Source organism: Orbicella franksi, chromosome 4, assembly GCF_964199315.1.
Source record: "Orbicella franksi chromosome 4, jaOrbFran1.1, whole genome shotgun sequence".
Taxonomy (NCBI): Eukaryota; Metazoa; Cnidaria; class Anthozoa; order Scleractinia; family Merulinidae; genus Orbicella; species Orbicella franksi.
Genome location: NC_138148.1, coordinates 25,262,481 through 25,274,800, shown reverse-complemented (window position 1 = coordinate 25,274,800; position 12,320 = coordinate 25,262,481). Strand labels below are relative to the sequence as shown.

General features: G+C 37.0%; 1 protein-coding gene across 2 annotated transcripts; it reads left to right on the top strand.

The window, feature by feature from the left end:
- Nucleotides 1-1,256: 1,256 nt before the first annotated feature.
- Nucleotides 1,257-12,261, top strand: LOC145485029 (small ribosomal subunit protein uS10m-like). 2 transcript variants are annotated; one of them, XM_081463677.1, is made up of 9 exons: nt 1,370-1,397; nt 2,047-2,081; nt 2,178-2,245; nt 2,866-2,915; nt 3,743-3,816; nt 5,273-5,403; nt 7,259-7,367; nt 8,148-8,237; nt 9,898-12,261. In XM_081463677.1, exons 2-9 carry the CDS (start codon nt 2,079-2,081, stop codon nt 10,006-10,008), a joined length of 636 nt encoding a protein of 211 aa, XP_081319803.1. In that variant the 5' UTR covers nt 1,370-1,397; nt 2,047-2,078; the 3' UTR covers nt 10,009-12,261. The 2 variants fall into 2 exon arrangements, with proteins under 2 accessions (XP_081319801.1, XP_081319803.1); XM_081463675.1 differs by lacking the exon at nt 2,047-2,081 and having other exon boundaries at nt 1,257-1,397.
- Nucleotides 12,262-12,320: the final 59 nt, after the last annotated feature.

Below are 12,320 nucleotides of genomic sequence, written 5' to 3'. Positions count from 1 at the left end.
TGGTGGAGTTGTTCATATGTTCACTGTCCATGTACTAATTAACTTTATTATAATTTGTTTAGCTTTATTATTATTATTATTATTATTATTATTATTATTATTATTATTATTATTGTTCTTATAAATATTAACCCTCCAAGTTACGACCAGTTTAGGCGCCATGGCGACTAAAATTTTGCCTCTGGTGACCAGGCTTGAAAAATGAGTCGCCAACGTGGCGACCATGAGATGTCGTGGGATGCCGTTCGAGTAGAACCGAAAACCGAAAACGAATCTGTACATTATTATTTAGGCAAACGGATGAACACACTTTTTAGTACATGCAGTTGTCATTTAAAAAAAGAATAAAGTAACTTCATGAAATCGCGACAAGGTGAAATAAAAAGAGCAAAAAGAATTTTGGTATTTGTCTTGTAATGGTGTTCAAGGTATCCCGACTTTTAGCCATGATTGTAGCAACTATTTTAAATCCTGTGACTACTCCCCCAAAAATTACCTCATATAGAACATGTGGCAAGTCACTTGAAATCTCCATCTCCCTTACTAACCCTTGGACTCAACCCTCTCGCGTATCTTTTTATTTTTACCAGGAGTTATTTGCCCTCTGTTCACTTATTGCATTCCATCGTTGCTAAGCAAGCTGTGTTATCTCCAAAATAACAATTGCGAGAAGCGTGGGGGAGAACGAGTTTCATTTTCGTCCGGTCAGTTTAGTATGCAGAGCAAAATATCAAGGAAGAACGTATTTGTGCCTTGGGGGATTAGTTAAGTCATATAATTTCTACCAAATATCCTATTCAAAGGAAATTTGAAAGTTTATTACAAAGTGTGACAACTTGTTATTACAAAGTGCGACAGCTTAATTTATTACAAAGTGCGACAACTTGTTATTACAAAGTGTGACAGCTATTTTATTACAAAGTGTGACAAGTGTTATTACAAAGTGCGACAGGTATTACAAAGTGCGATGATTATTACAAAGTGCGACAGAACACACGGTCTTAAATACTCTTTTTCTTTGGCCATCGTAGCTTCATAAGAATTCACCGCAGTTTGCGTGTTATTTCTTATTAAGACACGGTTTTGTTGTTAACTAGCTACTGTCCGTATTGACGTATTGATAATTAGTTATATCTCACTTCACTATTCTTATAATCAATGCTCTTTTTAGTTTCACCTCAGAATTATCCCTGGACGTCAAGGATAATTGTTCAAATGTGTTTTTTTCCAGGGAAAACTTCTCAGGCTAGGCCACTGACTCGGCTTGGGGAATGAGCCCACGCTCACATCACGAAAGAGCAGCAGGAATACCGCCAAAAAAGCGGCACGGTTGCTAAGCAGTAAATATGGCGGCTTCAATGATTGTCTTGCGGTGTTCAAACTGTCAGCAGTTCAAGGTGAGTTATCGAAATCTGCTGAATTATGTCTGAATTTCAGTTGTTATAATGATCGAAATAATTTCTTTAATTTTCCATATTTGCCAGGCAATGTTGATCGTTCTGCCCCTTGTAGATAGTGTCTAAAAATTCTAAGCCAACAAATTCGTCGTTTCGCAAAACCTTCATCAATCTCTGTAGAAATGCATAAGCTTATTAAAATACCGGAAAAACCGTCTGTGGAGAAGGCTGTCGAATGGCTTGATCGTTGAAGCAGTTCCTGAAGAATTGCTTATATGTGGGCATAAGCTTGCTACTTTAATTTCTTTTGCTTTTTATGTATCAATCTTGTTGACTTACACTTGTACATGGTGTACTTATCTGATATCAGCACGCAATGTGTGTACAACATTGCACTAGAAAGTTAATCAGAAGCTACATGACAAACAAAAGTTTCTTAATAGAACCAAAGTCAATCAATCAGAAATATGTTTAGTTTGTTTTTCAAGATGGACCTAAAGTCAAATAAGTAATGCCAGGTCCCACCATTTATTGCAGGACGTCCCATAGATAGTCTGTATGGTTTACCCCAGAACCCATTTTAAAATACAGACATTACTTTTCTTTGGATATCATTATTTTGTTAAGAAATTGTTTCTTTATTTATGAGGATCTCCCAGGGGTTTTCTGGAACAAGAAAACATGGTAATGTATTATTTCAAGGGAATGAGGGATATTAATTTTTTTTGAGTAACACTTAACTACATTAAATGTTATAAATTATTTAACTTTTGCCTACAGATGAATTTAGTTGCAAGATGTGTATTCAGGGGTATTTTTACAAGTCACCATATTGGTTCTGTTTCCAGGTGAGTTAGGAGTAAGAATTTGTCTCTTAGAACTGATAAAACCTGCCAAACCTTGGAGTGGTTGCAAGAATATTAAGGTTGTGTTTTATGTGGATCAACTGTTGGGCTTTTTCGTGTTCTATTAGGAAAAACTGTTTTCAGTTAGTTTGGTTCATGAACATTTTCAACAGGCCTCAAACCAGGTTTAAATGGTTGAAAAAGCATTTATGTGATCATACAGCATGATTGTAGCTCGCGTAAGGACCATTTTCAGGAGTTACGGTGTTTCAACCGAAAATGGTTGGAAAAGTGTTCTATTGAGAAATGTAAAGGATATCAACCCAAACTGGTTGCGATTAAAATGGTTGATCCCAATGGAACATTATGTAACACTGGGCTAAAAAATTGTCTTATCAGTTGAATCCATCCTTGTCAAGTCATCCCTTATCCATAACCCTTCCTCATCTCTGGCTTTTAACTCTTACTGTTTATCTTTAAACTGTTCTCTTTCACACCACACCCATTACATCTTAATAATCTCACTCCTCACATCATATAGACACTTAAAATTATGTCTTTGGTACATGCATTACTAATGTTTGACTGTGTTTCACTGAATAGCTATTTTGTCATGATTATAGGTTAACACTTTCCTGTACAAGCCATCCATTGGCATATTGGCTTAAATCAGGTACGCAGAAGGCATGACAATCAGAGTTAGCACATACTCATTTTATAGTCATATAAAGTGACTGTCTTCAATATAATTGCATGTTAAATGTCATGTATATTGAAAAACATGACAACTGTGGGTTGTTATATGTTGCAGATGTGAAAGTCAGCCTTAAAGGCTCTTAATTTAAAATGATATACATGTATATAAACTGAGGGAAAAGACTCCCAACAAATCTTTTGGCATGAACGTGGCTACTGGCATGTACAAGGCATTAATAACCCTTTAAAGTTAAATTTTGGCATGTGAACTCTGAGCTGCTGAATCAAATTCCATAGTTTCAGAACCTACTTTTGTTGTGATGTGGCTCAAGTGTTGCCTTCAAAGACATGTTAGACGAGCTAATGGAATGGTCTGCCACAATGGGCAACAAAAGTACGGAGAAAAACATATACAAAAATAACATATTTCAGTTCAATATCATTTTGACTAACTATGATGTGTTTTGGTTGCTGTGATAGTTCCTTACAAAAGAACTTTGATTCTTGACAATAGTTGCAACCAAAAACCCTGACAGATGCTCAAACTTATAGCAATATGTGGGGAATTTAAAATAGAATACAAACTGTATAGGCAATATTCGCATACAATTTCTCTTGGATTTAAAATTTTATTCCACTTGTTAAAAAAGAACTGGAATTTAGAATTCATTTGTGATAGGTTGACATCAATTTGCTGTGGGAGGTTGCCTTTAAAGTTTTTTCTCTTTTCCTTAAATTTTGAACTACAGTTGTACATGTACATGTGAAGTACACTTATCTGTGACATCTGTATTTTATTGTTAGATTCACCATTCAGATCACTTCTACCACAGATGAAAGGGAACAGGTGTAAGTTTGCAACAAAAACAGAAACTGAGGTAGTTACAATTAATTCTTTAATTTTATCAGTTTATTTAGAATGATATCTTTATTTATTTAGAATGATATCTTTATTACAACCTTCTTGTTAATAAGACTGAGTTTTGGTGCTTGAAATAATGTAAAAACCTACCCTGTAGATATCAACCACAATCTGCTGCAACCTCGCAGGAACAAAAACAATACAATTTTCAAAATATTTATCTGCACATTTACATTTGTTTTATACTGTTACTGACAGTATACTGTAGACTACATTCCACTCTTTCTCTGATTGGTTGAAAATCATGTTTTATCATATTGCTGTTGAACTGATTTAATACGGACACCAAGGAGACATAGTTGAGTGTTAATGTACTCCATACTCTAGAGGTAGAGATTATCCTTTGAATTCTGGTTTCTCTGGGACAAACTGTCCATGCTGAACTACTTTTTTCCAAATTTAACTTATATCGTGAAGTAAGTAATGAAGCCACAGCCATATGTTACATTGTTTGTCAAAAAAGAAACAATCTAGTTAAAATAATAAAGTGTATCATCATTTGTCTCACGATGTAGTCACTTGAGATGTAGATTGCGATCTATATCTCAAGTGACTACATCATGAGACAAATGATAATACACTTTATCATTGCATGTACCACAATGAATAGCAACGACCTTTTCCTCGACAACAATCTAGTTGTTGGGAACAGTCAAGAAATGTTGAAACTTGTGTCACTTTTTCACTTGTGTGTCACTCAATTCAAAGTTTTTCTCATTTCTCATTCTTGACAGTGTAAAAGTATGGCTTCTTTATTTTTTACTCTAAAATCCCAAGTTAAAGCCTTGGCTTATATAACTTCATTAAGGGGTTTTTGGAGAGGGCTCATATGCAGGGGAGGGGGGGGGGGGGGGCATATAAGCAAAAAAAAAAAAATGTTTTGGAATGATGAGATAAAATGTATCTTAGAAACGAATTAAAGTTAACATACCATTGCATTTAGAACTATTACCCTACTACCCTATAACTCTATTATTGCCCTATTACCCTGTTAGCCTATAACTTTCAATTATTAAAAATTTTGTTGTTTGTAAAGAAATGTAAAAGGAATACACTTTTACATTAGATGGGCATATATCCAGGAGGGGCTTATATCCAGGATAATATCTTTGTTAGCAAATAGAAGGGCTTATATTCAGAGGGGGGGGGGGGTTATAACCAGGGGGCTTTAACGTAGCCTGCAGAACAGGCATAATCTTTTTGTGTATTTTAGGTGAACAGAAGCAAAAGGGAGGCAAAAAAGGGAGGGGAAAAAGAAAGGCGAGCGTGAAGCGCAAGTCGTGCGCAAGGGGAAGAGCAGGAAAAAAAATGGGATTTTATGGTCTTTGTTTAAATGGACTTTTAGTTATAATTACTTTGAATCATTTGTTATTATTAATATTTCAACAATGCTTAATTTATTGTCTTGACAGTCGCAGGAAAGTCCCCTGGCATATTCCAATTTGCTGATCAAGCTAGAAGGTTTGGATGATGGTGTTCTGGATCATTACTGTCAGTTTGTAATCAGTGCATGCAAGATGATGAAACTACAAGTTAACAAGAAGTATGTTCACTTGTTATTAAGTATTGCTTAATAATGTATAAGGTTTACTGTAGTTTGCTACTCTCTCTTGAACCATGAAGACTAGACATTTGTGTTTATTTACTTATTTAAAAGTGGAGCTCCTGTGCACCTATGGCGCGCAAGCGGAGCCTCATACCTAACAAAATTTGGTAACCCATTGATCTAAAACATTTGGTTGTCAAGTGACTGGCTGTACGTCCGTCTGTCTGTTCAATTGGATCGCAGACTCAAGCCAGGATATTACTGTGGGGGAAAAGGAGGGAGTACATGTACATGCAGAGGCAATATTTCAGCGCACAATTTGACCCCTGGCTTGCACAATCATCTCTTATTGAGATGATTGGAAAGTTCCTAATATATTGCATATGTAATGTAATTTTACAATCTTGGAAACTGGAAAAAAAATAGTGAAACCACATGCTGAACAACAATATATATATATGCTCACAATTGATGGGGTACATGGAAAAAGACCCTAAGTGACATCTGATAGACTGCAAGATTCTCCTAGAAAATCACCTTTCACTTCCTTGTACAAAAAAGGAGAATTTGACATGAGATCAAGAGTTGCACTCCTCCAGCTGATCCAAGAGAAATTTTTTTTTTTTTATGGTTAACTTATTGCAATTAGGAGCCCAACTTTTAGGCTTGGCTATCATACTCTTAATTGCATTTTTGTGATGATTATCCTATGAGGGTATTGCATGTTCTGTGTTAGCAAGAGGATTTAGCATTTGTACAGTGTAAGATCACTTGTCCTTTTCTTTATTAGATTTATGAAGAGCCCCTTTTAAGTAATAATAAAAAAAAATTCACAAAAAATGTGTCCATGGTAATCACACGTTTCTTATGGGTTGTGAGCTAACTACTGCCCTTTCGTTGCTACCATCAGAAATGTTTGTGGAATATAATTTCATGATGCAGCTTTTTACCTTGAGCAGTTTTTGTTGCCTTTAGACCTTGAGAATTGCAGTTCTACCAAATTTGTTGTTTCAATGCAATAATATTGAGTTGTGGTGTAAATTCACATTTGGTTTAAAATAATATTGATACATAGTTTGAAGCTACATGCAGATTTCTCAAACTCATTAACAATTCATCAAGTTTCAACAAAGGAAATCATGACCGTGATGGTGTTTGGATATCTGATCTTAATTAGTATAGATTTTTACGATTTTATTTCTCCGTTTTCTCCTTAGTTTTAGTTTCGATTCAGAAGATACATCAAACACTCAAGACCGTGTTTGACCACATTTCCAAACACCTTGAAGTTCGTCAAAAATACTTCGCTGCGCGTCGTATTTTCCACTCTCTTCTCAGTGTTTGGAAATGTGGTCAAACACGGTCTTTTGTGTTTGATATATTACATAACAGTGAGCACAAGACAAAGGAAAATAAATAAAACTGGTCTCAAACTGGGGAGGTACATTGGTAGGAAATACAAAACAGTAACTTCATTTTACCAAACAAAACCACTTAAGCTTCTGCAGGAAAAAAATCATGAAATTTGAAAGAAAACAATTGAGCTGTCAGGTGGAAAACACAACTTTAGGGTACCGAGCACATTTCCTCCGATTCAAATCACTGTTATCTTCACCTTGTAAATCTGTCAAAAGGTTATTAGTACAGTCATCAAATTTTCCATTTGTATGCTCCTTGCAGTGAAGCTATAGCAAAACTGCAAAACTAGATTTCCTTGTGAGCAGGTTTTTCCTGGAAATTTTGAAAATTAATACATGCAAAATACAGCTCCTGAATTTTCAGGAAATAAAGTACATGTGAAAATTAGTAAGAATTAAGAATAAGGTACTGATTGTACATGTAATCTTTTAAGATTCAACCTTGTAACAGAGAACTTCAGTCAAACACTGGCCTTCCCTCCAGACAGCTACAAAAAAGGCAATGTGACATACCATTTTAAGAAACATGGTCGGATGATACAGGTCAGTGTCACAGGAAATTTCAGAATACCGCAATACATATTATATACACGTGTTGCCCGTAATAAAATCTCATTAACTACCACCATTAATTAATGTCATGGACAATAATTTATTTTATTATATGACTTAGCTCCATGAGCAGGCAAAGTTAACCAAATCCTGTGCCGTGATTGGCTACCCGAACAGACAAGATGGCGCTATGTTGCCCGCTTGGGACTACCCACTGTGTCCCACCAGAAAAATTCCCCCAAAAGCCATATTACAAATCCTTTATTGACCAAGCTTGTACGGTCAAGATGGCTGGATATCGGCTTTGTTCTTTTTGAATGCGGGTTTATGGACTGAGACTCTGTCCCATATTTTTATATGTCTAAAACATAGTTGTAGTCATGGTGTTCATGTATGCCTCGTCATGATATCAACTCCTACATTGCATCGTCTCCTATCCCCCCAGGAGAATGAATTTTGTTCTCCTGGGGGAATAGGCCAGGAATCAAATTACACAAAGCTATACAAAGAGAATAAATCGTTACACAGTCACCCTCCTCTCTGTAAAAAGGTATTATTCCAGGTACTTAAAATGAGGACAATACCTCGTCAGATTCACACAAAGGCCGACAATATGTCATTTGCATTTAAGTATTTACCTTTCACTACTTACAACGCAGAAAAACATGATTGTTATGAGAGTTGTGGAAAAATTGATAGCCCGTGTGAAGGATTTGTTGGCATAACTTGTGTTCAGTATCCTTGGTGTTTACATTGTATTCCTGTACACAGGTTGCACAGCTTCCAGCAGAGAAGTCAGATATCTTCATTCAGTATTTACAAGATAACATCCCTCCAGGTGTATCACTGCACATGGAGCTGGTAAGGAAAGATTTCCAACTCGTTTGAATTTCTTTTACACTTAAAGTAAAGAAAAGTAAAGTAAAGTAAAACTTTGTTTAGCCGGGTGGCCCATTCAGCGTTGCGGCTGGCAACCAGAGGGGCCCTGGTAATAAATATTACAATCATAAAAATTGCAAATATACATAGGTAAAAAATCGAATTTACAGTCCACTCCCGATAACTCGATTCTCGCGTTAACTCGAAGCAATTTTTGTTTCCCTTCAGGTCATTTTCTATATAATTTTACCCTCTGTAACTCGAACCATGAGCATGAGAGCTTTGTACCAGTAGCCAGTACCAGCAGCCCTCCATTGTTCTCTCTAAAAAAACCTGCACCGTTCACTGTTCCTGGGCTTCTCCCTGTTGCTTTCCTTTGTTATATTTTTCACATTACGCTACGTTCCGATTTATACAGTAATTTAGAGATGTATGGTTTTATTTTCACTGGACTTCTCTATTCTGTAATTAAATTTGATTAAAGTGTACACTGCATGAATGGAAAAACATTTTAAAAACACCGTTGTATTCCTTTTTCCGGTCATTTGTTCTCAACTCCCTATAAGTCGAACCTTTTTCAATTTCCCTTGAAGGTTCGAGTTATCAGGAGTCGACTGTATATTTAATAAAAAGCTAGGGAAATACAGGTATATGCTAAAAATGCTAAAATTTTGAATTTTTGTTGGCAGAGAATTAAAAAGCACTGACTTTCAGGGCACTATATGATAATTGTTATGTAGTTTATATTAGTATCAACTGGCAAACCTCGCAAATAATTGAAATCGGATTGAATCATCTTTTCTATTTTTTTCGTATTGTTTTATTCTGATTAACACCTAGTACATGAACACAAGATAAGAATGTGTGGGAGAACAAGGTGTTTATAACAAATACACACTTACCTTTTAGACATCTCAAAAACATGACCCTCACTGTTTTTGGAGAAAGTGTCAAGTTGTAAGGTTCTGGTCTACTAAAAAGTCACAGTTTCAAGCTCTCTATCCAGGGGCCCGTTTCTCGAAAGCCCGGAAACTCCTCAGGCCCGGAAAGCCATTTTCCGTTCATCTGTATCTAAAACAGAAAGGTGTGTACGCCTGAAACTTCTTGTATGCAAGAAGACAACTTCTGATCATATTAAGAATACGTGAATAAAACAGCTCTGTAATCATAAGGTTTGAGATTTTGCTATGGCTTTCCGGGTGCGAAAACTTTCGGGACCTTCGAGAAACGGGCCCCAGGGCTCCATTCTGCCACTAGTTGTTCAGCCAGTCGACTATAACAGGAGGTCATGGGTTTGAGCTTGGGCAAATAAAAGTTTGTTTGTTAAAGTTTGTTTGGTAAAGTTTGCTAACTTGAGAATTCTGGTCTGAGCACAAATGCTCGTAAATCCTTGTTGAAAAATGTCTAGTGGTCGCAGCGACTTGACAGATACTGGCAACCTGCACTTGAAAATTTAAAGACCGACAAAACAAGATCGTAGAAAAGTGAAACGGGAGTAAATTCTGAACAGGAATCAAGGAGTTATTACATGTATCTGCGCATTTTGGCGTTGTTTTACAGGTCAGAGTAACAATAGTAGTTATGTTAGTACTATACCTAAGAATTTCATGGTTGCAAATAGCGTCTGGCTTTTTATCAACAGAAAAAGTGGCAAGATTTTGTTGCACCTCCTGATCCAAGACTTCTAGAACAAGAAAGGCTAGAAAGAGAAAAGATTGAAGCGTGGAAGAGAAAGAATCAGGAAGACAAATGAAGTAGCATACACAAAGGATTATAAAAGAACCCTAAAGAGAACTTGCCATGCAATATCCTCTGATTCTAACCCGAGCTCTTAGGCTTAAGTAACAGATAACCCAGACTACATCTTAACTGAGGTGATTCTGAAATAATGGTCGAAGAGACGGAAAGTCTCGAAAGATAATTGGAAGAAGAAAAGTGGGATAAATTGACAAAATGAACTGTTTCCGTGACCTCAAACCTTTTATTTACTGTTCTGGACATAATATTTTGGGTGATTCTGAACTGATAAACCTTCGGTACCAACTGAGTTTGCTTTAAACACGGAATGGTCTAATAGAGATGTCAGTGACGTGACGAGGACTGAGACCTGTAACGCGATATTAGTGCGAGTTTAGTGGTGGGCAAAAAGCGACGACAGCCACAGGTCTCGCAAGCTCCTTGGGATCCGTCAACATTATAATAACTTACATTCAGTCGCGTAACACTGTGGAAATATAACAGTTAGAATGGGAGTGTAACGATGTTTCATAACAATTCGAAATATGGAAAAGCAATCCAATATAAACGACTTACTTTGGACTCTTCTGTGGGCTGGTTGTGTTCCCGTGGCGTTTTGGGGCCGTTCAGTAAAAATAAAACTCACTGAAATCGCCTTGAAACGGCCCCAAAACGGCCCCAAAACAACGGAAACAAGTTGAAACATAAGTACTCAAAAAATGGAGTCTTATCCAAAATCAGCCATTGCTGAAGATGATTTACAAAACGCCTATTATAACATTCAAGAGAGAGAAATCGTTTGAACACATGCTTGTCAGAGCAAACTTTCGAAGACTGTTAAATAGGACCCAATCGCTAAACTACATGTACGCGTTGGCGAGTATGTGTACGTGTGGGCCCGTCAATAAACTTTTCAATCAGTGCTACTTTGCCTCCTTTCCCCACCAAACAATTCAAACAGGTATTTAGTTATTGTAATGATTTCATTATCTTGATCAAGGTGTGTGGTTGAAAAATATTCTTTTGACGGTTTTGGCTATTTCTGAAGGCAAACTAATTGCTTCATCCTTTAGGTTAAACGAACCCCTTTTTGATGCGTGTAGTGAAAAATCCTATTTTTCAATACCGGTCACCTTTGCCTCTTCAGTATGATCATGACTGCGCTTCCAAAGCCATTTAACCTAGCACTGGTACAGTTTTGGCCCGTCAGTGCAGAGGCTAAGTTAGAAGCAAAAGTTTCCAAATAAACACTTTGCCGACTTTTTCATGCAAAAGTCTCCACACGAAACAAGCATCAGAGCAACATATGCAGACGCAGCAAGGTGTTGATAACCTGCAACCTTTGCTAGGAAAATGTCCTGACAAAAGGCGTCAATTAGCAACACCTTACTGCGTCTGCATATGTTGCTTATGTGCCACTTAATGACAAGCAGCCACACTACCCTCCCTGCTCCTCCCCCAACCCCTACCCTTAAGCTGGGCTGCAAAACAGTTTTCATTTTCTCAGTTGTAGGAAATAGGAGTGGCTGGTAGGAGAGATTTCTTGGATTTTTACCACGCCCCCACTGACCTGGCTGGGCGGAAAAGCGGAGTTTCCACGGTTGAGTAATCAGAATACCTCAAAGAGGCTGCATTTTCCAATTCATCATGAATTGATCATCAGCAAGATGCTTGAAAAAATTATCCAGGCCGTTCATCAGGACTAGTTTCTTTCCACGAATTGATTGACTCCACTCAAACCATAACGATGTCTTTGTCTCCTCCATTTTTGCCATCACGGTAAAATAACTTTTCTGTCTTTAATAATACCAACCATAAGGTTGTTTGTATACGGAAGGCAGAATGTTATTTTTAGTCTGGGGAAGGGGGAAGGGCAGACTCAAAACGTTGCAGGGCACAACAGCGATTTTAACAGGAAATCATAATCTACCAAAAAGTAGGAGGGTGGGGGACTAATTCACCCGTAAAGTTACAATGTTGCAAATAACAATCCTCAATTGCAATCTTAAAAAAAAAAACACCAGAGAAAGAAAGTACTTCTTGTTGACTTTCACTTTCCGTTACAACTTTATGCAGTGTGGATCATTGATCATGGTTCGAGCGAGTCTATCAACATTAAAAGAAACGCATTAACCTTGAAAAGGAAAGCTTGAAGTTAGAAATTCAAAAGGGGTAATAATTTTGCGTCATTGCTAGAATAGCAGTAAAATGGAACAGCCTCCCTCAAACCCTCAAAAATACCCCTTTCTTGTTTTTTTTTCTCCTGGCAAGATCTTTGAACAAGGCTACATATTCATGATGACCTATATGGAGTACCTCCTGCATTTG

Excerpts from the sequence above, each read along its gene's own strand:
- LOC145485029 (XM_081463675.1), top strand. The coding sequence starts at position 1,347 with ATGGCGGCTTCAATGATTGTCTTGCGGTGTTCAAACTGTCAGCAGTTC. Across the intron at positions 2,246-2,865 it reads CATATTGGTTCTGTTTCCAG|GTTAACACTTTCCTGTACAA; the intron begins GTGAGTTAGGAG and ends TCATGATTATAG. Across the intron at positions 3,817-5,272 it reads CAACAAAAACAGAAACTGAG|TCGCAGGAAAGTCCCCTGGC; the intron begins GTAGTTACAATT and ends TTGTCTTGACAG.